A 25412-nucleotide genomic window follows, 5' to 3' on the forward strand; every position below is an offset into this window, starting at 1 on the left:
TACCTTTTGTTCTTATGATTCATACTGAGAATTAGTCTTCTTGGGTTTTATATTTTTTAAACAGTATTTTTAAACAGTAGAATTGTCATACCATCAAGCAGGGTGCTGACCACATGTTCAACAGGCAAAAGAAAAAGATTCTGGTTGGATTGAATGTTTATGTCCTCTTTACAACTGAGTGAATACATTTAAAAAAATGTGTGAATATTTTTAGGCTTGTTCCAACCTGCATCTGCAGCCAGAAGACACCCTCAATTTTATATATTTTACCACCCTAGACCTTACCATGATTTTATAATGCAGATGCTATTATTACCAAGGTGTCAGAAGCCAACAATACTATTTTCACCCTGTAGAAGAGCCAATGTGGTTATTTACACCCTATATAGCATGGCAGAGACAATCAGTAGCTAACAATGCTATCAGCTCCCTATCCAAGCAAACATTAAATACACTATTTGTATATGTAGCCTACTGTGGACTATGTATATTTTTCCTAAACATAACTAAGCAGTTTTGTTGCCTAAAACTAACCAAACTGCGACTGAAAACTGAAACTAATAATAATAAAAAAAACAAGTTAACTAAGTTTAAAAAAATGATCATGGGATTTGACCCGTTCATCTACAACAGCGCACTTCCTATACATACTTTGTTGCTGGTTACATTATAACTACTATTAAATCTTTCTGCTAGAAAGGGATTTCTGCAAAAAGACGTAGCATATTCAACTTGGCCGGTTATACACAGCTGATCAGCTGTAGCAGAGACTGGTGGATTTTGACATTCCAACTGGGAGTGGGTCACTTCCCCAAGGGAGTTCAAATATTGTCTCAAATGAGGGTTACATGGATCGAGAGATGGTCAGGCAGTTCGGTGTGGCGTCAGCAGTGATATGGCTCTGGTACCAGACCGTGATGGTCGATTTACATCTACATTCCGGCCCTCACCTATAGTCATGAGATCTGGTAGTGACCGAAAGAATGAGATTATGGATATAAATGGCCAAAAAAAAATTATTTTAGCTATTTCGTAGGGTGGCCGGGCTCAGTCTTAGAGATAGGGTGAGGAGTTCAGACATCCGTAAAGAAGCCGAAGTAGAGCTGCTGCGCGTCAAAATGGTCCAGCTTAGGTGGTTCGGGCAACTGATCAGGATACCTCTTGGAAGCCTTCCTTTAGAGTTTTTCTGGGAATATCCAATTGGTAAGAGGCCCAGAACACTCTGGAGGGATCATATATCTCATCTGATCGGGTAACACCTTGGGGTTACCCAGGAAGAACTGAAGAGCATTGCTTGGGAGAGGGACTTCGGGAATGCCCTCCTAAGCATGATGCCCCTGCGACTAGACCCCAGATAAGCAGATAGAAAATAGATGGATGAATGGATGGATGGACTACAGGTTACATACTTTGGAGAGTGTTTATAGTATTCTCAGTAGTGTTGATAATTTATTTCTCTGTGATAACAAATCAAGTCTAATTGACTTAAAGAAAAAAGCATTATTACACAGCATTGAGCTATTAGTGTAACGGGTGTGGTGTGGACTCAAAAGCAGTACGACTGAGACGGAGTAATGTTCAGAAGCTTCATGTAAAGCGGAACACACAGCAGACAAACAGGCAGGATCAGACTCACGTAGTGGATTCCTATCAGCAGAGCACAGAGCCGTCAGGGAAACAGGCAGGCGGAAACCAGAGGAGGCGGAGGCTAAACTCGTGGTCGGGGACAGAGGGCTAAGGCGGCTAACCGGGGTAAAGGCAAGGTAGGAATCTGGTGGTCGGGGACAGAAGGCTGATTCGTTTACCGGGGCAGGAACAAGGCAGGGAAGTCCAAACAGGCAGGGTCGGCAACGGGAAATCAGTCCAAGAGAAATTGCTGGAAGGTCTGGCATGAATGCGGCGAACGATCTGGCAGGGAGTGTTTGTGAGACAGAGGTTTAAATACTAAAGGAAGTAGGTGCAGCAGAGTGAGCAGGTGAGAGTGATTGTGCTGATGAGGTGGGTGTGGCTAACAGGTGCTCTGAATGAACTGATTAGGTGAGTGAGAGATGGCCGGGGAGAAGGGGGCAGAGCTGTGACAGGCTGGTGAGGTGGGAGTGGCTGCTAGATTAACTGAGGGAGAGTGAGACAGGATGACAGGGAGCGGCTGGCAGGTGAACTGAGTGAGCTAATAGGGTGAGTGAGGCAGAGTGACAGGGAGTATGGAAGCTAATGACAGGGGAGTATGGGGCAGAACTGTGACAATTAGTGTTGATGTTACACACTAGGGTGTTGATCATTTTCTCTCTTGCAGTGAAAAAACAGCTTTCATATAGTAAACTTCTAACACCCATTCACACTGGACATTGTCACTGAAACTTTACACACTGTCAATATTTGGGAAAATACATTTCAATGTTCAATTCAATTCAATTCAGTTTATTTTGTATAGCCCAGAATCACAAATTACAAATTTGCCTCAGAGGGCTTTACAATCTGTGCACATGCGACATCCTCTGTCCTTCCCTCACATCGGCACAGGAAAAACTCCCCTAAAAAACCCCTTTAACAGGGAGAAAAAAGGAAGAAACCTATGGGAGAACGACAGAGGAGGGATCCTTCTCCCAGGATGGACAGAATGCAATAGATGTCATGTGTACAGAATGAGCAGCATAACAGTTCTTAGATACAACACATTCAATGTATATGACATAAATGATTCATATAATAAGACTACTTATAATAACAGCAGCAATTATTACAGTAGAATTATAGCCATGAAAATAGGGATAGTAATGTGACTAATAATAATAATCGAAGTAGCAGTGGGTGTCAGTCGGCTCACAGCAGGAGGCACGACTACGGTCCAGGTACCACAACGATTCATGGAAACCTGCAGAACGAGAAAGCAAAAGGGCTTCAGGGTGGAAGTAAAGCTAAAATGCTTAATGGTACAGGTAATAGTAATAGTAATGTGACTAGTAATAATAATAATGGTGGTAGCAGTCGGTGTCAGCAGGGCCGTAGCAGGATGCACGTCCACGGTCCAGGTACAGCCACGATTTATAGAAGCCTGCGAAGCGAGAAAGCACAAAGACTCCAGGGTACAAGCAAGTCAATAAGCGTAATAGTACAGGCAATAATAATAGTAATGTGACTAATAATGATAGTGGTAGTAGTAGTGGGTGTCAGCAGGGCCTCAGTAGGTGGCACGATGACAGTCCAAATATAACCCCGATTCCTGGGAACCTGCGAGGCGAGAAAGCACAAGAACTCCGGGGAAGAAGCAAAATCAGTAATGTGCATAAATAGGAGATTAATACATAAAGAAGGAGGGAGAGAAGAGGAGAGAGGAGCTCAGCATATCCTAGGTAGTCCCCCGGCTGTCTAGGCATATAGCAGCATATCTAGGGGCTGGACCAAGGCGAACCTGAACCAGCCCTAACTATAAGCGCTATCAAAAAGGAAGGTCTTAAGCCTGCTCTTGAAAGTGAAATGTTGTTAATTTAACACTTAATTTACTATTTTGTAGTGTCAAATTACATTGTATAAACTTTGTTTTCAATATAGCTTTTTGGAATATATATTTTAGTGAGTCAAAATCACAAGTAACTGCAAAATATCACATTCAACAACTCACCTCCCAACTATGTCAGGTCAAAATATGAAATATCTCATGAGAGTACAAACCCACTTAAACTTTTGACCAGAGGTCTGCATAAATAAGGCAACATGGAAAGACATACAAGGAGGAATCTGATGTTCCATACTTTATAAGACCTTGACATGGTTTGTCGTAACAGAGCTCATCTATGTGCAAAACCTTCAGAACCCTGTCCTGATGCAGCCTGACCTTAAGGCATGGTATATACAAAACATGCATTTTCTGGAGATTTTGGCTCAGTGGTAGAGCAGGGACGTCCTCCAATCAGAGGATCGGCGGGTTGATCCCTGGCTCCGGCAGCCCATGTCGATGTGTCCTTGGGCAAGAGGAGGAGGGTTGTCTGGAACAAGGGGTCTTGGGCAAGGCGGACAGGCGGAACCCCTCTGGATGGCGGGGGATGACCAGGCTGACGGATCCTCTCTGGAGGTCGGGCAAGGGGATGACCAGGCCCAGCGGGAACAGGAAGCGGGGAAAGCTGCCCAAGCGGACAACCTTGTAATACATTTTTACACTGGGTATCCAACTAGTGACAACTAATACGTAATTTAACACATCCCTCTAGCCCCTCAAACCAAGACAGAAGTCTCAAGGGGTGACTGGCTTTGTGACACAGCGGGTTGTCCTTCAATCAGTGGATCCATAGTGGCAGGTGGCACCTTGCATGGTAGACCCTGCCATCAGTGTTCAAATTGGTGGTTTGAGCGCTATGAGTGGCCAAATCCCCATCTCTGTGAGATGCAAAAAGTCATACCTCTATGCTGGATATACTCAGATGAAACTGATATTAATCATCAGCTTTGTCTTTGAATCAGACAGAAAAAACAGATTTCCCAAAATGTCTGAATTTACCTGTAAAGATCACTCAGTGTGAGCTCTCTTCCAAGTTTCTACATCTTGTTTGTGTAATTTGCATATTGGCCGATGACATCTGTGTTGTACTATGACAAACTCATGCTCAACAAAATCATATACATCCCCCTTTCAAGTAAGGATTTTTTCAGAAACACTTCTCATTTACTATCAGAGCTGGATCAAGGTTAGTTGTATTTGTTTGAAAAAAAAAATGCAGACAAAGACTGGGTCCGTATTTATGAAGTGATCAAACTGTCTTTATTCCTTTGCCATGTTATCCAAAGCACTTAAATAATTTGTTGTTCTACATCATATTCCCTCAGTACAGCCACAAATCCAAACGCAGCATTATGTTACCACATCAGATACACTGTATAGCCATCAGTAGCCAGGAGGGAACAATAAAGAATGCATGTTACCGTGTGGAATTTCATAACCGAGTTATAAAACATCAGAGATATCGCTTATACACATGCAAATAAAACCAGGTGAATGGTAGCAAACATACCACCAAATCAACATGTGCTCGTGCTTTATGCTTTAAGCTCTTCACCAGGAGTTAAAAAGACACCTTAACCATGAATAAGTAAGAAAATAAAAGTCGCACACAATCTACATACACTCAATATAGGATATTGCACTTTGAACACAGTATATACAAGACATTTTACAATGCAGCACATTGGTATGATAAACCCCAAAAAGATAACACAAATAGATCCGTGAGTCAAAAATCAGTGTTGCGGTAATGACTGTAGAGTCTGTTTTACTTCTGTTCTTCACGTGTAGTACCGTGATTATTTCAGAAAAGCTTCGGTGTTGTCATGGGTAACAGTGGCGTTGATGGTTATGTAAATATGAATTCATGTTTTCACAACTGAAGCTTCACCAACAGCAGCTGCTCTTTTCTCATCAGTGACAGTTGACCACAAGCGCAGCCCAGCACCTTCACACAAGTGAATGGTCTTTAAGGATTTTGACCCCAGGAATTTATGTTCATACTGGATGATTCTGCAGTACATGATTTGTGCCACTATTCAGTGCAAATGCAAGAAGCATTCTGTCCTTTATTGTAGTAAAGTAAGGTTGTGGAGGCTGGAGTGGTCGATGGGTGTGGAGCACATCTGACGTTCCTGCAGAAGATTGAAGTTTGTGACACTAACACTAACCAACGGTTACCCATATCCTTACCATCCTCGTCTCAATGGCTAATCCCACCTTTGTTCACCTTTTATCTCCTTGACTACCAGTTCATTCTAATCTTAATCAGCCTTGACTCTTTAAATGGTAAATGGACTCTACTTGTATAGCTCTTTTCTAGTCTTCTGACCTCTCAAAGCCGTTTGACACTACATGTCATCATTCACCCATTCACACCCATTCATACACTGATGGGAGGGGCTACTAAGGTGCCACCTGCCCAACTAATTAACATTCATACACATTTATACACCGCAGGAACAGCCTGTGGGAGCAATTTTGAATTAAGTGTCTTGCCCAAGGACACATCGACATGGACTGATCGAACCGCCAATCCTCTGATTGGAGGACGACCCTGCTCTCCACTGAGTCACAGTCATCCAGATCTTGGCCTCTTTTTCTGGCCCTGGTTTTTAATCCCTCAACCACCTCTTCGCCAATACTCCAACCATGTCAGCTAGGATGCCCAACCCCAGTCAGGTTAGCCTTAGATGTCCCACTGTCTTCTGGATTCTTTTTCTCTAATCTCACTTGTCTACTACCCTGTTTTCTTTTGGTTTGGGGCTCCTCCTGGCTGAATGGGGTTCTACTCGGTGTGTTGACTGATTTTTCTAAGAGTTGCCTATCCTTTAACCATAGCTTATTTTCCATAACCGCTATCTTGCCCCATCCACAGCATCCTGTAATTGCAACACAGATTAGAGTAGAAATAGATCCTTTCAAAAGAGTTTGCACTGAACATAAGCCAGGGTTTTGCTGAATTGTCCAGTATCAACATCCCATCTGGTGATAAAGGTTTGTTTAACAAGTGTTGGGTTTAAAAGACCGACATGACATTCTGGACTGAACTCACCAATAGTGTTTTTTTGGTGATGTTTTTGGGTCAATATCTTTCAATTAGAAAATGTTCTTGTCAAAGAAGAACAATAATTCAGTGTGTCTACCAAACATTTAAACTTATCAGGATGTAAAAGCCTTCAAAACTGCATCACACGACACTTAAACACATTGAAACCCACAGAAGTTATCTTCAGGTTAGCAGCTCCTTAAAGCGACGTGACATACTGAACCGATTTAATGGAAGGGATAGTCAGGAATATATTAAATTGTAGTTTCAATTTAATATGACTTGGGTCTTATTTGGTCATTGTTATCCTAATAACCAATATCAAATAATATTATTCATTCATTATGGGTGCAGTCCCTTTCAGTTTTTACCTCCAAATAAAGTGATTTGGACAGTACAGCCTGTTTACAAGCTCTCTTACAAATCATGTAGCAATTATACATTGTTGCCAGATCTCAGCAAATTGGTGAGTAGAAATAACGGTCAAAGTTATGAAAATTTGATCAAAGTTGTAATAAGCTTTTATATTTCATATGACTAACTTTACAAAAACAAAAAAACAAGAATTTAACAAATAAAGAAAGAAAAAGTATGTGTGTATGACTGCAACAATTCTAGGCTGTTTTCATGAAGCTGCTGATTTAAAGAACCTCAATTATATCAGGAGCGGATGACATGATTGGCTGATGACTCATAACTAATAAAGGACAATACCGTCAAACCATATAATCAAAGAATATAATCAATAAATGCCACTGTAAATTAAATGTCAGGAGAGTCCAGAAAACTCCATTTGATCCACACAGGGAACACTTGTCCTCATATAAGGAGGTTGGGTCCAAATCGGGAAAGTAAACCCCACTTAACTTCCCAAGCTTTTGAGCTTCTGTTCAGGTTACTTTTAAGAAATGAAAAAAAAATGGACTGAAGTTTGTCCAGTTTATATATGTGCAGTTCTTTCATAGATGATGTGCATCCTTTCACCGATAACGTACTTTCAGTATTTGCACAGTCACCCGTCTCATGTAGTCCATCTGTTTTACAAGATGTAGAGTGGTTATGACTGCTCACTGCCACTAGGTGGAGTCCGGATCTTGTGAACAGGACCCACAGCATCTCTGTTTGTACAGATCCATGTAACACAGCTTCAGTCTCTTCACCACATTGCAGTACTGGGTGGTGTCCTTGCATTCACCTGCATGAGAACAAAACAATCGATATAATCACTAAAGAAACATGCATTTCTATGTTATTTGACAGGTCCAATAATTCCCTTGAAAGACAGTGATGTAACTGTATTTGCTTAGAAACGTCCCTGGAATGGACTTCTGTGTATTTGTTTATAATTAAAGGCAGGGACAGAATAATGGGTAAGTACTGTATATTTATATAATATACTGGAAATAGGAAAACATAATTTCATGTGTATTATATCTAAACTTCTTAGCATTTCTTTAGCTATTAGGGACCATCTTAGTTGGGGGACCCCAGACAGTCGCCCACCCTCATTATTTGAAAAACACATACGGTGTCACACACACACACACACACACACACACACACACACACACACACACACACACACACACACACACACACACACACACACACACACACACACACACAGACACACACAGACACACAGACTTACTCCCACAGCTGGTGGTGTTGCAGTTCTGCCAGGTGGCCGGCTGCTGGATCCAGGCACAGTGCTGGTCGGCCAGAGTCCTGCCACTCCTGCGGTGAACACAGTCCACCCTGCGGGACTGAAAGCCACTCCCACAGACTACAGTGCATGCCCGCCACGCACCAGGACGCCACTGGACATCACACAGGTCAGAGGAACAGTTGCGTACCGACACAGGCCTGAAAGAGGTTTTAGTACTAACACAGTCATTACTTTTGCACTCCACTTTTTTATAGATCTCCTGGAACCTGTTATACAAAGCAGATTTAATCTCTGGAGAACCATGCAGGGTAATACCTGGAACCCCATTAAGAGTTTCAAGCAAATTTTAAATATTTTTGGGGATAATGAAGGACACATATTGTTGTTTATGAAGGTAATCCCTCGACATTTTGGTAAATACCTTTATAATTTTCCCCCATAAATCAGATGAAGAAATCCATATCAATGTAACTTCTGATTTTTAATTAGAGCTGGAGTCAGTTAGTTGTAGTTAGCCTATCTTAGAATAAAGACTTAAAGCAGGGGAAACAGCTTGCCTGGGGATATCCAAAGTCCCAAAATAAACCCTGTAAACACATTTTTTTGCCTGTTGTATCTTGATTGTTTAACGTATAAAAAAAACAGAAATGTTATATGACAAGGAGTGAAAAACTTATTTCTAAAAGAGTTATGTGTTGGAACTTTTTTTACGGAACAGTTCATCCAACTGTTATAAGACTACCTCTGTCCTAATATTTTTTCCCCCTTTTAGATCTGATCAAGGCCACACTGTCCATGAATGGAAACTGTCCATGTAAAAACGTTTTCACTGTACATGTAAAAAATGTTAATCTAATCTTTAATTTGTAAAATCTAGAGGTGATAGTAGATGTACTTTATGCTAAACTAGGCTAACCACGTCTAGCTCGATTCTATACTTAACACACAGACAGGATATTGATCACTCTCATCTCACTCCTGAAAAGAAAACAATTTAGTCATTTGCTGTAGTATTACTTTAAATGAGCTTAAAGACAAATACTCAATCCTGGCAGCAATTACATTTTGTATGTATTAATAATAATAATAATAATAATAATAATAATAATAGGGATTTTCATTGTGTTTGAACGTGTGTGTATACCTGTCTCTGAGATCACAGTCTGTGTACGAGGAGCCGTTGGCATGTTGGCAGATGACAGATCTCTTCTGAACGGTGGCAACGTGGCCTAAACACCTCCCCGAGCACTGAAATTGAGTAACATAGAATTTACACGTAACACTACATTCTCTACATTGTGTAACAAACACACATAACTCTGTGTTCCAGTGCGTACCTTCCCCCAGGCACTGGTTACCCAGGTGGGACAGTTATTGGCGGTGCACTGCTCTGAGTCTGCGGGCCGGCTCGTCCTCTCACAGGCAGCTGCTGTCAGCGTCCTCACGGTACCTTTGGCATCCAGCTGCTGACAGGACACCTGCCTCCTCTTCCAGCCTCCTCCACATGAGGCCGAACACTTGGACCACTCTGACACCAACCATCTGAAAGGAAGACATGACACAAGAAATGCACATTACCAAATGGGAGATATCTCTGCTTGTGAAAAGTTCTGTGATATATAACATAGAACTTTCTACTCCTGAACTCATTTTAATTCAATACAATTAAATTCAATGTGGCTTCATTTGCATGAAATAAAAATAAAATAACAATGTTGCCAAAGCATGAAAACATTTAAAAAGTACACAATAATATCAACATGAACGTGAACATAACAAAACGCTTTTTATATAATATTATAAACATATATGACGTTGTACAGCTCTGTCTCAGCCTCACCTATCAAACAGTGACCACATACTCTGTTTTCTATTGGCTGCCATGATTTTTTGTGTCTTCCTATGTTGATTTCCAGGCTTCACTTGGTTAGGATCTGTCCCTGCTTTCTATCTCTGACAGTTCATTCTGTCTTTTTAGGGCCAGATAACATTGTAATCCACTTTTGCTTTTAGTTTCTTCATTCCAATTTTCTAAACAGTTCCTTGCATTTTGTTATTATTTGATGGACTCTGATTGGTGTTTGGATACCAGTGTTGTTGTTAAACTGGTCAGAGTGTGCCTGAGAGGAGGAAGTTAGCCTCAGCACTGGGATCAGCTCTTAGGGTTGGAGGGCTTTGGGGTGGAGGGTGTCTGGGGTCTGGATTTAAAGTGGTTAACATCATGGTGCTCTCTTTTGAATGTAGACTGTGGATCAGTGGGTATCTCCCTAATTCTGCTCTCAATGCATTTGTTGGTGTGTTTCTGTGTCCGTGTTAATGTTTCTGCAGAACTCAGCATGTGAAGACTCAGTTCAATGTCTGTCCAAACGGGTATAGCTATGATTGGGTGGATCCCATGCTTCAATCTTCTTCAAAATAAGAAGAATTGACTGTAGTTATATAAATAGCACAGAAATATAGATTCCTATGAGTTATGCCAAGGGTTTGATCTAACCTTCTGACGGCAGAATCTACTTTATACCACACCAAGAACCCCCTATGTTCTGCCTTTTATGGTTTTTCTGTTAACACAAACGCACTCTCTATATATATATATATATATATATATATATATATATATATATATATATATATAAATTACAGACAATGAAGGACTGTGTACTTGATTGCATTGTTAATTGTTTTAAGACATTAAGCTAGTTTGCAATACGTATAAATATTTGGTTTGGTTCCCACTTTTCAAACATTCTGACCTGAAGAAGATCCAAGTAGGATCCAAATGTAGTCATTAATAAAAATAGTGGCGTGGAAAAGTGTGCAGGTGTTATACCTTTTTCCACAATGACAGTATTTCAAAAAGCTCAGTGACTAATTCTCCATCTGAAATTGTGCATCTGTTTTAGCTCTGAAAGCAAATTTAATTAAAAAGAAATATGGAAGAAATGCTGCAATATCTTGGGAGACATGGAAGAAAAAAACCTATATGTTCATTCTTTCCAAGGGCAGTTTAAAACCAGTATGTCTCATATGCTCAGAGACCATGGCAGCCATGGCGAGCCCAATATGATCAGAATCCTAATACAGTAATTCACTGCTAAAGTGCTGTAAAGTGGAGGGCAATCAGGCTGAAACAAGTGGTTTCCTTTACCACAGATATAGTCCCTGCACAAAATTCCTCTTTTTAGAAGATGGGAAGAATATAATAGCTTGTTTTTTGGGGTGACATCACTTCACATCTGAATGAACTGAATTTAAAGCTGCAGGGCATGGGCAAGTTAGTTAAATTCATTTTTCTATAATAAAGTACTTTATTATAAACAGTTTTCAAAAGCACTCTGTTCTGCATTGTCTTTTTAAAATCCAGCCCTTATTTTACTTGAAACGAGAGAAGAGCATTTATTTAAAAACTCACCTCTTCATGAAGCACTACCCTGAGCCTTCCTCGTAGCACTTATTGTATTCGTATCAGTTCGCTGCACTTATTGAATTCATATTCGTTTACTGCACTTATCCTATTCGTAGTAGTTTGTAGCACTTATTATATTCGTATTAGTCTGTTGCAATTATTGTTTTCGTAGTAATTTGCCTCTGCACTATACTTTTGCTCTGGTTTATGCTTTAAGATGCTTGTTTAAGAAAGGAGATGCACTTATGACTTCTGGTGACTAGTAGTTCTCTTGAATACCTATGTTGAATACACTTCCTGTAAGTCGCTTTGGATAAAAGCGTCTGCTAAATGACTGTAATGTAATGTAATTTAATAATAGCTTATGTATTATTTATAATTCATCCAGTTCAATTTGAAAACTGACAATAAATATTGTTGAGATATTATTCAATTTAACTTTCTTTATTTGATTTGATTTGATACATACACAGACGCTGCTGTGTATGTATCAAATCAAATCAAATAAAGAAAGCTACACTACTTCAATATATATGGCACTAAATCATAGCGCAAATTACATATTATCGAGATAATATTATTGTTCCAGACCTTTGCATGAGGACAATCTCTCTAAATGGACCTTGTTGAAATCTGAATTGAATAGCCCTGCCATACTCCCTGTGCAGGATCTGGCTTTGTGTTGGACCTAATCAGATGATCTTCTTTCAGAAATGACATCATGATGCCTCTATGTAATACCTGGGGGGGCAGTCCTGTCTGTTGCAGGTGACTGGAGTAGTGATTGGTTTTGGTATGTGCTGACACATGGTGGTCTGAACAGCCTTTCCATCCAGATTGACACAGTCAATCCTCCGCAGCCAAGTTCCTCTATTCCCACAAGAAGCACTGCATGTGGTCCATTCTCCAAAACGCCAGCTGAACTCTGTGGACCCAAATGTACAACATAATCCATAGCATAGAGGAACAGTAACGGAGAGAAGATTTCTGAACACCATAGGAGCCAGAGAGCTTTAAACCACCATCCAACTGCCTGAGACAAAGACAGACAGCTGATGAGGCACTATATAATGCATGATGTACCAAGTTACTCTGTGGAAGGGTTTAACACAACATACTGATGGAAACCACTTTACTTCAATCGACCCTCTGCCAATTGTCCATTTTTTTATATACAGTACCAGTCAAAAGTTTGGACACACCTTCTCATTCAACTACTTTGAAAAATCTAAAATCTGAAACATATTCTGGTTTGTTGAGCATTTGTTTGTTTACCACATAATTCCATATGTGTTCCTTCATAGTTTGGATGTCTTCAATATTAATCTACAATGTAGAAAAAAAATAAAAATAAAATAAAGAAAAACCATTGAATGAGAAGGTGTGTCCAAACTTTTGACTGGTACTGTATATATATATATACACTTCCCACATGCAGATCTACTTAATGCTCACCTTCAATGTGAACGTCCATCCAGGCAGACAGCATTTGTCTGGTACTGTTGATAAGGGTCTGGCATCGGTACCGGCCCGAGAACTTAACCTGGAGTGTATTGACCTCAAGGACACGGCCTCCAACCAGCATCCTGTGCTGCAGACCTTGACCCTGACCAGGACCCTGAGTCTGTTCTGGAGTTGAAACCTCCTTCAGGGTCAGGTTGTTGTAGTCCCACAGCACTGGCAGTTTGTGGTCAGCGAGGACTGGACACCCTTTGAAAGGCCAAAGCAGAATGAATGTTAATATTTGACACATCGATGGACCGTTCTGTTTACAGGTGTAAGGGATTACCATTGCTATAACAAAATTCGACATTATTTAAGTAATGACATACATAGATTAAAATTGGAATTGTGTCTTGGTAATCTTTTCTTGAATTAAAAATCTAAAATTGAAATATGTGAATACAAACTATATAAAAAGCGTGAACACCATAATGTAGCTTAATGACAAACAGGTAGACCATTAAATGCAGATTGCCGTCCCATTTTGCTACACAACCAAACAGAAAATAAACCCAAACTATATCATATGTGAAGGATAGAGAATGGGCTAAGGAGTCTCACAGCCAGAAGAAAGAAGCCATTTTAAAGTCTGCTGGTACGGCAGCTGATACTTCTGTATCTCCTTCCAGACTGCAGCAGGTTGTGGTTTGGGAGGGTATCGTCTTTTAATTTCCTACTGATGCTCAGTAGATTGGTACCAATAATGGTCTGGGCGTGTTTAATCAGCCGCAGTAGAGCTCTCCTGTCCTGGCCGTACACTTCCCATGGAAGTTTGTATTGTTTCCTGTCAGGATGCTTTCTATTGCTCCTCTGTAAAAGATGACAAGAACTTGGCACAGGACTTTTGCCTTCTTAAGTTCACTTAAGAAATAAAGCCGTTTATGAAGATGTGCTAAAATCTCAAACTCCAATAAAAATGACCATCGGGTCGTTTTGTCATGTATCTGCTGATGACCTCATGTCCTCCTCCTGTCGTGCATTTTTTGAATTTGCATCGCAAGGAATGTAAACAAGCAGCAACAAAAACACTGGTGAATCTCCTGGGCAGATACCAGGCTGGCATCTTAGCATTAAACATCTGTGACTGTGTTTGAGCATCAGGCATCATTGATGTAAACACACAGTCCGCCTGCCCCCTTGTTACCAGAGTCTTGCTTGCTGTCGGCGCAGCCCGCCCGTTAAGTGCAATAGCTTGATCCAGGGTGTAATGATAAAGCCAGGTTTGTGTAAAGATGTGTGCACAACAGTCTTGTTGCTGGATTAGCCACGAAGAGTCTTATTTCATCCATCTTATTTTCCAGCGACTAGACATTAGCTAGGAGCAGACATGGTTGTGGAATAAACTTAGAACCAAGCCCTCGTTCTGGATCAATCACACTGCTTCTGAGGGCGTTTTGTTCAGCTGGTGTCCCCATCACGGTCAGCCTTGAATTGGGTTGCTCTGCAAGAGATCTGTGTAGCTGGAACCTGGGAGTCTTCATGTAGCTTTGCTCGCTATTACTGTGTCAATGTGGCTGCTCTTCATGCTATGTCAGCGGCAGTTATGTCAACAGCTTCCCTCCCTTAGTGCAGTAAGCATTCCTTCTGGCCTTGCTGGTATAAGTCATCCAGTGCTAAAACACTGGCATCTGGCTGGTTGTATGAACTCTGGATGACCGCTAGACTTGTCTGTCACTCTGAATCTGGGTGAGAACATTCTGAAGGAACAGATGAGGGTTGTGTACTAGGGCGTGGGCCCTACGTCATCGCATGGTCACAGGTGACTTAGTTGGTATAACAACCCGACCTGCTCATATGCGAGATGGAGATATCCAGTGTTAAAGCACCACCATCTGCAATTCAGAATTCATAGAACCGTAGTTACATTCGTAACTCTTGTTTTATGTCCCCAGGTTTTTGGAGATATTTGTCTCTGAGATTATCTGGCTTCATGGAAGTAAAATGGAGGTGAAAGTGATGTAGTTTGTCTGCTATTGTTTGAACATGAGGATGTACAGGATGTGTTTGTATGCATGCTTGTTGGAGTACCTATACGTAGAATGTCTCCAGGCTTGATAAAGACACTCGTCCCACGGTTTGATGCCATGAGGACCCTTCTCCTGTTCAGCTCTTGTGAGACTGGAACTACCTTACTTCCCCCAGCAGGGCTTTGACCTGAATACACACAAACACACACATTCACATAAAGAAGTGCATACACCGACAGTGTCATTGCAGATAAAGACTATGTTAGAAATGACCAGCTTTTCAGAGTACAGTACCAGTCAAAAGTTTGGACACACCTTCTCATTCAACTACTTTGAAGAATCTAAAATATAAAACATATTCTGGTTTGTTGAGCATTTGTTTGTTTACCACATAATTCCATATGTGTTCCTTCATAGTTTGGATGTCTTCAATATTAATCTACAATGTAGAAAAAAATAAAAATAAAAATAAAGAAAAACCATTGAATGAGAAGGTGTGTCCAAACTTTTGACTGGTACTGTATGTGTGTTGATTTTTGCAGTATTTGATGAAACGTTTTGTACTTGTGTGTGAACCCACCATAGACCAGCAGGACGGTAGAAGCAGTGGACTTTCCGATGGCGTTAGTAGCTGTGCATAAGTAGATGCCTTGGTTGTGCAGAGAAACATTTCTGATCCACAGTGAGCCAGAGGGCAGTGAGACAGCAATGGCTCCTAATGGTCCATTCTTTTTGTTCCAGGTCACTGTGGGTGGAGGAATGCCTGACGGAGAACACAGAGGGACCAATAAGAAAGTTTAGGGTAACACTTTAGATTACAGACCCATAAATTCAGTGTAATTATTTTGCATAGGGTATCAATAAAATACTTACTGGATGGTATATTACTGGATACAATTTCTATAGCTATTAAAGTTTTAACTTTTAAGTGTGCACAATGAAAGTTGATTCATAAGGTGGTAAAGGCCAAGGTATTCGCCATGAGGTATTCAACCTTTGTGGGATCTGCAAAGAATTCGAGATGTTCAAATCTCAAATTGCCATATTAAGAAAAATAACGTTTTTTAATTTACCTACATTTTCAGAAGGAAATGTGGTTTTGAGCCTCACTCATCTAACTTCCTTGCAGATATATTACTGTCTTTCCTTGCAATATCCTAGCAGTCACTTCCTGACATGAAATATGAGTGACCCCACTCCACCTGATTTCAGTGCTGCAGATTTAATTGTGACACAGAAGGAGGAGCAGTTCAGTCCCTGGCTCATCAAAGTCAAGACACTGAACCCCACAATGATGGGCCAGCACCTTGAGGCACATTTTAAATACTTTGGGGAAAAAAAGCGCTAAATAAATGCATTTCATGAAGTGAGAAAATGTACTTTTTTTGTCATTTGGGTGAACTGGCCCTTTAAAATAAACAATAATACAATATTGTAACCTACCAGTTACAGGGCAATCCAGAGTGAGGTTGGCGCCTGGGCGAACTCTGATACGTCCTCCAACCGTGGACCTCAAGCTGTGGCCTAACACCACCCCATGGTCTGAAACATTCCTCCATGACACTGCGATGGCTGGTGGCTCTGAAGTTTCACACACAGAGAAAGAGTATCAGTCACTCATGAGCTAATGGAATTGAAAACGTTATCACATTTGCAGAGCTTTTGTCATCTGTGTGTTTTCTTGTTAGTGAATTTACTTTTTAAGTTACTGGTTTAATACCTGCTAGACTAGACTAGACACAAATTGTTTTCAAGTGGGATACATAAGAGATATATTGAATACCCAGAAAGTGGGGGCTGTATGTGTTGTGTTATACAAATAAACTTAATAGGTAAATGTATTTTAAATGTATTTAAAATGTATTACGGGGACTGAAATAGTAAATCGTAACTATAGATTTGCATAATAATGACACTTAGGATACCTAAAGCAAAGGACTCACCTGCCACCAGTAGCTGAGATGTCTCTGAGTATGAGCCGTGTGTGTTGGTGGCTGTGCACTTGTACTGGCCTCTGTCAGACACTCTGGGCTGAAGGATGTGGAGTCCTCCGGAGCTATCCCAGGATACCCTGCAGACAGACAGGGGGGGGGGAAGAGGTACAATTAATACAGAGGAGGTAGCTCAGTTGGGGGACTTCTAAATTATTTTAGACAAGTACTTCAACGTTGAGCTACAAATCAAGAGACAGGTCTGAAACAAACAGAGACAGAAGAAACACTGAATGAATATATATTTATATATTTTGAATATGAACTACAACTTTCTGGATAGCCAAAGGGACACTAAGACGTCGGCTCTTTACAGGATTGAGTTTTCTAAATAGGCTTTCAGTTTCTCCTGATCAAATTAGGGAGAGCTCTTAAGAACCACAATGCATCAGGAAGATACAAGCAAGTACATGCGATTCCAAACTGTTAGTCAATGTTCAGGAGGAATTATATTGTGGCTTGCTCACTTGCCTGTGACATCAAGATAATAAACCATATTCATGTGCTCAACGGCCAGCTGCTCGTCCACCACGCTGCAGATTGTGTGCTCTGCATGCAGAGAGCTGGGTAGGGTGTTGGAATAATTGACAGCCCTGCTCATAAACATTTCAGATTTGTGGTTTAACTCACAGGTTGTAATTGTGGAGAGCCAGTCGCATGCTCTGAAAACGCCTGGGAGCCTTAAGGAGAGGCTTACTTAGAATCACTACTAGGGGGCTTGTGATCTGTCTCCACTGTGATACAAACTCATACCACTATTGCAATATTATCATTATTATTGTGATTCCATTTTGTATCATTATGGCCAATGTTTGTATGGTATAGCTCTCCACTCAGCTCATGGTGAAGTAAGACATCAACGAGAGGAGACTGTAAATATAAAACATTGTTCAACAATATGTGCTCAAATTGCTTTTTCAGTTAAATGGTAAATGGACTGTACTTGTATAGCTCTTTTTTAGTCGTCCAACCCTTCAAAGTGCTTTAACACTACATGTCATCATTCACCCATTCACCCCCATTCATCCACTGATGGGAGGGGCTACCATGTAAGGTGCCACCTGTCCACCAGGACTCTAACTAACATTAGAGTCCATTCCCATTCACAAACTTTTTGTAGACATGTCGACACTCCGATCCCATAACACTCCTTAGAGTGACCTATCAGCCCTGTTGATAGGTATAACACCACCCACCACAGCCTTCAGCGGTGTGGTGTTGGCTTCCTGTGGGAACCTGTGGAACAGCGAGGCCAAGCTCTTCTCCTGGCCATAGGAGGAGCTGCCAGGCACAGAGCTCAGACTGCAGGGAAGGGAAGAACTGTTCACTACTAGAGGCCCCGCTGGAGTCTGAGCTGAAGGAGTTTCTGGTCCACTTTGGGCTTGGACTTGCATTGTTAAGCACCTTTAGAGTCTTCTGACAATTCAAAGCTCTGTACTCTACATGTCATCATTCACCGATTTACACATATTGATACACTGATGGCAAAGCTACAATGCAAAGTGCCACCTGCCCATCAGGAACCTAAACTAATTCACATTAATGTATCCAGTCATACACTGATGGCAAAGCCTTTAGAACCTGCACGGCTAATGACTTTGTGTGATTTAGCCAGACTCCGCCCCTGGGGGCATGGATGACTAGCATTAAGAATAACCATATAGAAACAGCCAATCCTCTCATTGATCATCTTCTTTACTAATGGAGGTTTTAGGTATAGCATTGAGACCGTTTTATAAAAATAAAATATTTTTTCCCCCTCAACATAAGGAAGCAATTTGGGGATTTCTGTCAAAGAGTTCAAGTTTGGTGATGTTTGGACACACTGTCATTGATGTGTGGCCAATGCACATGTTTGGAACTTGTGGTTCAAAATAGTGTTACTCACCTGGACAGTTTCTGATTTATAATACTATTTTTGCATTTGTATGTGTAATGATTTAAATGACCTCAAAGGTATGTTTCAGGTACTCTTGTGGAAATATCCTGCAAGTTTTGTGGTGATTGGCCCAAAGGTTGCTTAATTGAGCCGAGCCCTTTTGATGTTCATTGATCAATATTGTCAAAAATAATAAAATCTTAACAAGCTTTTGATACATTTTGATACCCTTGGTCTACTTACTGATCCACCAAAAATGTGGTAGCAATCAGACCTACAGTTTAGGAGTAAAAAATGCAAAATGGCAAAAATGGGAAATGTAGTCAGGCTGACTTAAGTGGTTCTTGTTTTTGTTTTTTTTACGAAAAGTTGCATCTTAATTTTTTTTACCATTTCCAACAAAAGTGCCATTACTCAATTCCGCAAGTTATTTGACAGTTACTTCTCGTTTCAAACCCACTGGCCCTCCCACTTGCCCTGCGGGTTTTTGAGGTCTGGACCAGAATTACGTGGATTATATACCATTTTATTTTCGTATTATTTACATTACATTATTTATTAGGTATAGCTATGAAGGCTGGTATAATACATGTCTCACTTTCACAGTCATTTAAGGTGGTTCTTATCACACCTATGTTCAAGTGTCCGATAAGTTAGGTTTTTAAATTGGTAATTTAATGCTATAAAAAGGGGTGTGAGGTAAAAATCGTTAAGTCTTCACTGAGCCAGAGGTTCAGGCATTGAGAGAGTAGGGGAAACTTTCACTTTCCAAAACCATGATTTTCTGTTTCAAAAACATAGACTGTGTATTAAGATCTTTATATACAGTCTATGGTTTATACAGTCACTGACTGTGTCAGCTTAGCAACATTTCCACTGACTAGTTAACCAGCGCTGTTATCCTACCGGACATGCAGATGGAGTTTCTGAAATATGAAACCTATATCCTCATGGGATTAGGAAAGAGTTGGTTTTTTGGTTTTGATTTGGACTGTTTCTATGACACATAGTTCACTGAAAGTATACACACAGTCTATGTTTATATTAATGGGCATAAATGATAAGATGATCAAAATACATCAAAGTTTGACAGAACTTTGTGGAACTCTTGTATGACTGGTTTGTCAGCAGTATCTTCAGGATGTTACCTGTCAGTGTGCCGCAGCAGAGCTCCATCTTTGGTCCAGCTGATTTTGGGAGGAGGGAAGCCCTCTGCAGGACAGCGTATGGTCAGTGATCGGGTAGTATTGGTGAGGAGGGTGCTCTGTCCAATGCTGATGTTGATGTTCTTCTGAAAAGCCAGTGGATGGGTGTGCTGCTGTCTGATTATTACTGGTCTTTTCGCATTTGATTCCATTGACGATCGTTCTGACCAGTTGGGCAGTCTGTCTGTGAGGCAATCAGATACAACACAACATAAAGCTTAATCCATAGATTTCAGACAAAGATATGTTGGTTGGTAAATGACATTAACAGATATTGACCTTCTTTTAAAATGTATTCAATTTAATATATTATATTTTCCTGTTATTCTTTATCAACCAAGATGACAGTGTGTGTAAGTACAGTGAAAAAAGACAATGGCCTGTATTTTTCATCTACCTCCTATTTGTTGGAAATTAAAAATATATAGGCTTTTACAGTATTTGTATATATGTTGTACAACTGATAAGTAAGTAACTTGTTTTTTTCAACAATATCCACAATTATCAAGTAATCAATAAAGCCGAGAAAGAAAAAACGTATCCAGCCTCGTCTCCTAAAAATGTTACCTCATACAACAAAATTGCATTGATAATTATGAGGGAAAACTATTTTTTCTCGGATGACGTTTGTTTTTGACGTATCACAAATATTTTTCTAACAGAATGCTGGTCATGTCTTCACGAAAACCAAAAGTCAACGTTCACTTATTTGAATTGTATCCGTAACTTAAACAACATAACAATCAGAAACTAAGTTGTTCTACTGAACTTCACAATTTCTTCTTTTTTTTTTTTGCCTGAGCATGTTTTAAAGTATTGCTTTGTTTCAATTTACAACTTATGTTACAAAAGGAAAAATCTATTTCATGTCAGAATACGGCTGCACGGTGGTGTAGTGGTTAGCACTGTCGCCTCACAGCAAGAGGGGCCGGGGTTCAATTCCCGGGCTGGACAACCTTCTGTGTGGAGTTTGCATGTTCTCCCCGTGTCAGCGTGGGTTCTCTCCGGGTTCTCCGGCTTCCTCCCACAGTCCAAAGACATGCAGCTTAGGTTAATTGATGTCTCTGAAATTGCCCGTAGGTGTGAATGTGAGCGTGAGTGGTTGTCTGTCTATATTATTGTCTGCCCTGTGATAGGCTGGAGACCTGTCCAGGGTGTACCCTGCCTTCGCCCATTGACAGCTGGGATCGGCTCCAGCACCCCCGCGACCCTTAACTGGATAAGCAGGTTACGGAAAATGGATGGATGTCAGAATACGGTTGCCATTTAAGACGGACCTTATTCTGCCAGGAAATAGATTTTTTTCTCGTTACATAAGTTCAATTGGAACGTAATTTTTTAGAGGACAGGGTTGCTGTCAAAGTTAAAACATAAAGTTCTAGTAAACTGTTTCATTAGTGTGCTAAATATGTGTGCAAGGAAGAGCATATGATGCTGAAGGACATAGTTTTTTTTAGAGCTTCTCAAATGAAAACAGGAAAGGAACTACAGAGTTGCTGATAATTCTCTTTGGGTTCATCACTACGAGCAGATGCTCTGACATTACATGAGCATTTGATCCATTGTTAATATTTACATGTTGGGAATAGCAGCTTTGATTTGCACCTTCCAAGAAAAGCAAATATTCTTCATCATCTAAGTATCACTAAACAACTAAGGAAGAAATTTGCCTCCAATTTGTTTTTATCATGCTCCCATTGTACTTACAAAGAAATAGACATAACAGCTTGTGAATTATTTTTTACACATTTTCCCAAAGTTTTCTGACAATATTTGGCATCTTTATTGACTTTGGAAACTCCACTAGCATTAATTCACACAGCATACGTTTGTTGCATTGTAGGTTGGACAGTAGGGTTGAAGATTACAACCTGAACAATGCTATATATATATATATATATATATATATATATATATATAGGCATAGGCATCTCAGTTATAATTACCTTTAGCTTGTCCTCCACCCCCTGTAGTCCTGGTCCAGAGCTGGGCAGCAGACATGTGGCTCAGCAGTGAGGAGATGAGTTGTGAAGCCTCCTCCTGTTGCATCTCTCCTCTATCAGCCTTCAGGGTGATATTAATCAGCCTCTCCTCCACCTGTGGCTGCAGCAATGCCTCTTGGCCACCAGGGGGCAGCAGAGACACACTAACTCCAAGCCACATCAGCTCGATGCCTGAGGGGTGCCTATGGCAACTAGGCAGCATGTCCTCCCATTTGGGGGGACTGGCTGTAGCCAGTCTGCCAGTTGGTTTGCTGTCAGCACCTATGAGCTGGAGGGTGAAGATGTCCGAGGCTGGTCCAGCGACACACTTGTACACCCCGATATCATCTGCATTCAGAAATTGGATCTTCAGAGAGCCAAATTTGGTGACGGCCAGATGTTTGGAGCTGGAGAGGAGGCGTCCGTCTTTCAGCCAGCGGATGTACTCTTTGGGGAACCTCCTGACGGGGCATTTGATGACTAGGGAGGTGTTGGGTAGGAGGTAAGCGTGGCCACCAACGGTCAGGTGGAGGCGCTTCTCCTTCCGGGTTTGGATGTAGATTTTGTGAATACCCATGAGCACTGGACACTGTTTAACCCCCTCCTCATAGCCTCTGGTCTTTGGTGGACGTCTCACTGTCTGCCTTACTTGGTTCTTCACCAGAACCTTCTGGTTTTCTTTGGGTCTCATCTCTTCTTCTGTTGAAGGGAAATAGGAAAGTGAGAGGTTCATTTTTAAATGCAGACAACAATTATACAAATTAATGGATGAATCTGTCATTTTTAATGAGACAGAAGTCAATAAAGAAACAAGACAGGTTATCGACAAAAACACTCAACTATTCCAACATTAAAATGACAAGTGACTGGGCCTCCTTGAGTTTTTGAGCCGCCTGACAGGCTAGGTCTACTTAAAGTTTGTTGAATTATGATTTAAAAAAATGTGAGAGCAGTTCCAGGCAATGGTGATTATTACTTGATTGATTGGTTTAAAGAGTACGTCCACCTCCATCAATATGAGGGAATCTATGCCAAGGAGCACTGCAGCTGTTCTGAAAGCTTGGGGTTGGACCTTACATAAACTGAGGTAACGCTTGTTTGTTTTCAATGCAACATTTATGATTGAATGTGCCAGATCTTAACTCAGCCGTGTCTGCATATGTGTGTTCACACTTTACACTTCAATGCAACCTGTCTGATCTGATAATGATCAGATATATTTCGTGATCAAAGGAGCGTCTGCAAAACTGTGGATAATTAATGTCCTATAAGATAAGATAAGATAAGATAAGATAAGATAAGATAAGATAATCCTTTATTAGTCCCGCAGCGGGGGAATTTGCAGGCTTACAGCAGCATAGAGTAAAGTGCACACAAGAGACATAGTAGAAGAAAGACAAGATAAAAAAAAAAATTAAAATAAAAAAAACAAGTATTATAAATAAGCAATAAAAAACAGTAGAAAATCAACAATAACTGAAATATTATATTTACAGACAGAAAAAACTATTTTAACTATTTGAACTATTATTGCAATAAATTGCTATAAAGTCTTTAGTTTGTTATGTTTGCTGCTTACTCATCCTCCATGCAGTATGAGAAGACTTATTTAATTGAAAAGTAGCTGCTAACAAAGCGCCGCTGCTTCGGTGATAAACACGTAGGGATTTTCCTTCAATCAATAAATACTCTCCAGTTCTGATATACAGAACTGATGCTATTGAAACATCTATGCTAACTTCTTCCGGAACAGTTAAGGCACTCAGATACTAACATATTGTCAATAATAAATAACAAAAAAAGTATTAAAGTATTCCATAATACTTTAATACTGCCCAAGCCTTTGTAGGGGAGATTTATTGACTTATTTTTCATCCTGTGACTGCAATGCAGTGACTGCATCCAAAAATATATGCCTTTGTGGGTACAACCTTAATGCACTTCAGTTACCACCAACTCTCTGAAGGCTAATCATTTCACTGTAGCGGCATGTGGAGTTTGAGCGCTGATCTTTGTGAATTGGATTTAATATTCATTAATGATTATGTTTAACAAAACTAATTTCAGCATATATCCTAATCAAATAAGTGCAGATCCCAAATGAGCCCTGAGACGCTATTTGTATGGTAGCACAGCTTAGGGAACTGCATGGTGGCTTTGTCTTATTTGCACAGGTTTAACCTTTTGTAAATTTGCTCAAGTATTAAGAAAAGCAGAAAATTCTTCAATTCCATCTAAAGTACACCTCTCAATTTTTTTTTTTTACAGGTGACTATTGATACACTCCTACCTTGTGTCCGACTAGTCCGCCTTAAGTTAAGTTTTGGTGACGTGAAGTAATGCAACCGTGGTGTAGTGCATTTATAGCCTAAAGTGAGACACTGACTGAAATAACTGACAGCAAGTTTCAGGATAACTGCACAGTCAGCACTGATGATACTAACAAAAATGGCAATAAAGTCATTTTGTGTTTTGTGGCGATCAATGGAAACATAAGGGGCCGATCACAACAGGAACAGCCGCTTCAGCCACGGATCTCGTGTGATCGGCTCCTGAAGCTTCTTTTGTGAAAAGAGAAACAGTTTGACACACTGGAGGACATGCTTCATGATTATGGAGTCAGATAAGTCTCAATATTTATTAATGCACACAAAAGGATTCACAGATGTATATTGTTTATATATGAATTACTCACCCCACACAAATATTTTTGAATTCACGCAAATATAGTTATCATTATATATAAACAAAAACAAAAATATGAATATTTATGTTTAAGATAAGATAAGATAAGATAATCCTTTATTAGTCCCGCAGCGGGGAAATTTGCAAAAAAAGTTTGCATATATTTATATTTAGACTAAGTCATGTGAATGTGTTTTTTCAAATGTGAACATATAATACATAAATGTATTATGAAAAAAAATATGTGTGTGTTTGTGTTTGTTCTTACTGGGACAGGCCATCATTCGGCAGGTCCGTACGAGTGGTGGAGAGGTCAACCCTGAGCACAGCTCCCTGTGCAGCGCCTCCTGGTGGCCCGTGGCGGTCAGCTGGCGACACAGTGGCTCCCTACGCTGGATCCCCAAACCACAGGACACCGAGCACTACATGTGGAAACAGATTATATTGAATAGTAAAGAAATGTTTGTGACAAACACAATTCCAAGGTCATGACAACTGAACAACTGAAAACACACCTGTATAAGCCATTAGCCATTAGCCAGCACTCTCTGTGTTTTCATGAATGCCATCCAGGTGGCAATGA

The 25412-nt window shown here is 40.4% G+C and overlaps 1 protein-coding gene across 1 annotated transcript in view; it reads right to left on the reverse strand.

Annotated features, from left to right (window-relative positions):
• Positions 1 to 4730: 4730 nt before the first annotated feature.
• LOC129098895 (ADAMTS-like protein 3) overlaps positions 4731 to 25412 on the reverse strand; it is a 171998-nt gene continuing 151316 nt past the window's right edge. The window contains 13 exon segments of the mRNA XM_054608027.1: positions 4731 to 7737; positions 8194 to 8408; positions 9356 to 9459; positions 9549 to 9753; positions 12359 to 12542; positions 13073 to 13327; positions 15149 to 15274; positions 15668 to 15850; positions 16531 to 16668; positions 17031 to 17158; positions 20106 to 20346; positions 22109 to 22843; positions 25098 to 25251. Of these exon segments, the coding sequence (XP_054464002.1) occupies positions 7619 to 7737; positions 8194 to 8408; positions 9356 to 9459; positions 9549 to 9753; positions 12359 to 12542; positions 13073 to 13327; positions 15149 to 15274; positions 15668 to 15850; positions 16531 to 16668; positions 17031 to 17158; positions 20106 to 20346; positions 22109 to 22843; positions 25098 to 25251 (2787 nt within the window). The 3' untranslated portion in view covers positions 4731 to 7618.

Source organism: Anoplopoma fimbria, chromosome 2 (genome assembly GCF_027596085.1).
Source record: "Anoplopoma fimbria isolate UVic2021 breed Golden Eagle Sablefish chromosome 2, Afim_UVic_2022, whole genome shotgun sequence".
In the NCBI taxonomy this organism is placed as follows: domain Eukaryota; kingdom Metazoa; phylum Chordata; class Actinopteri; order Perciformes; family Anoplopomatidae; genus Anoplopoma; species Anoplopoma fimbria.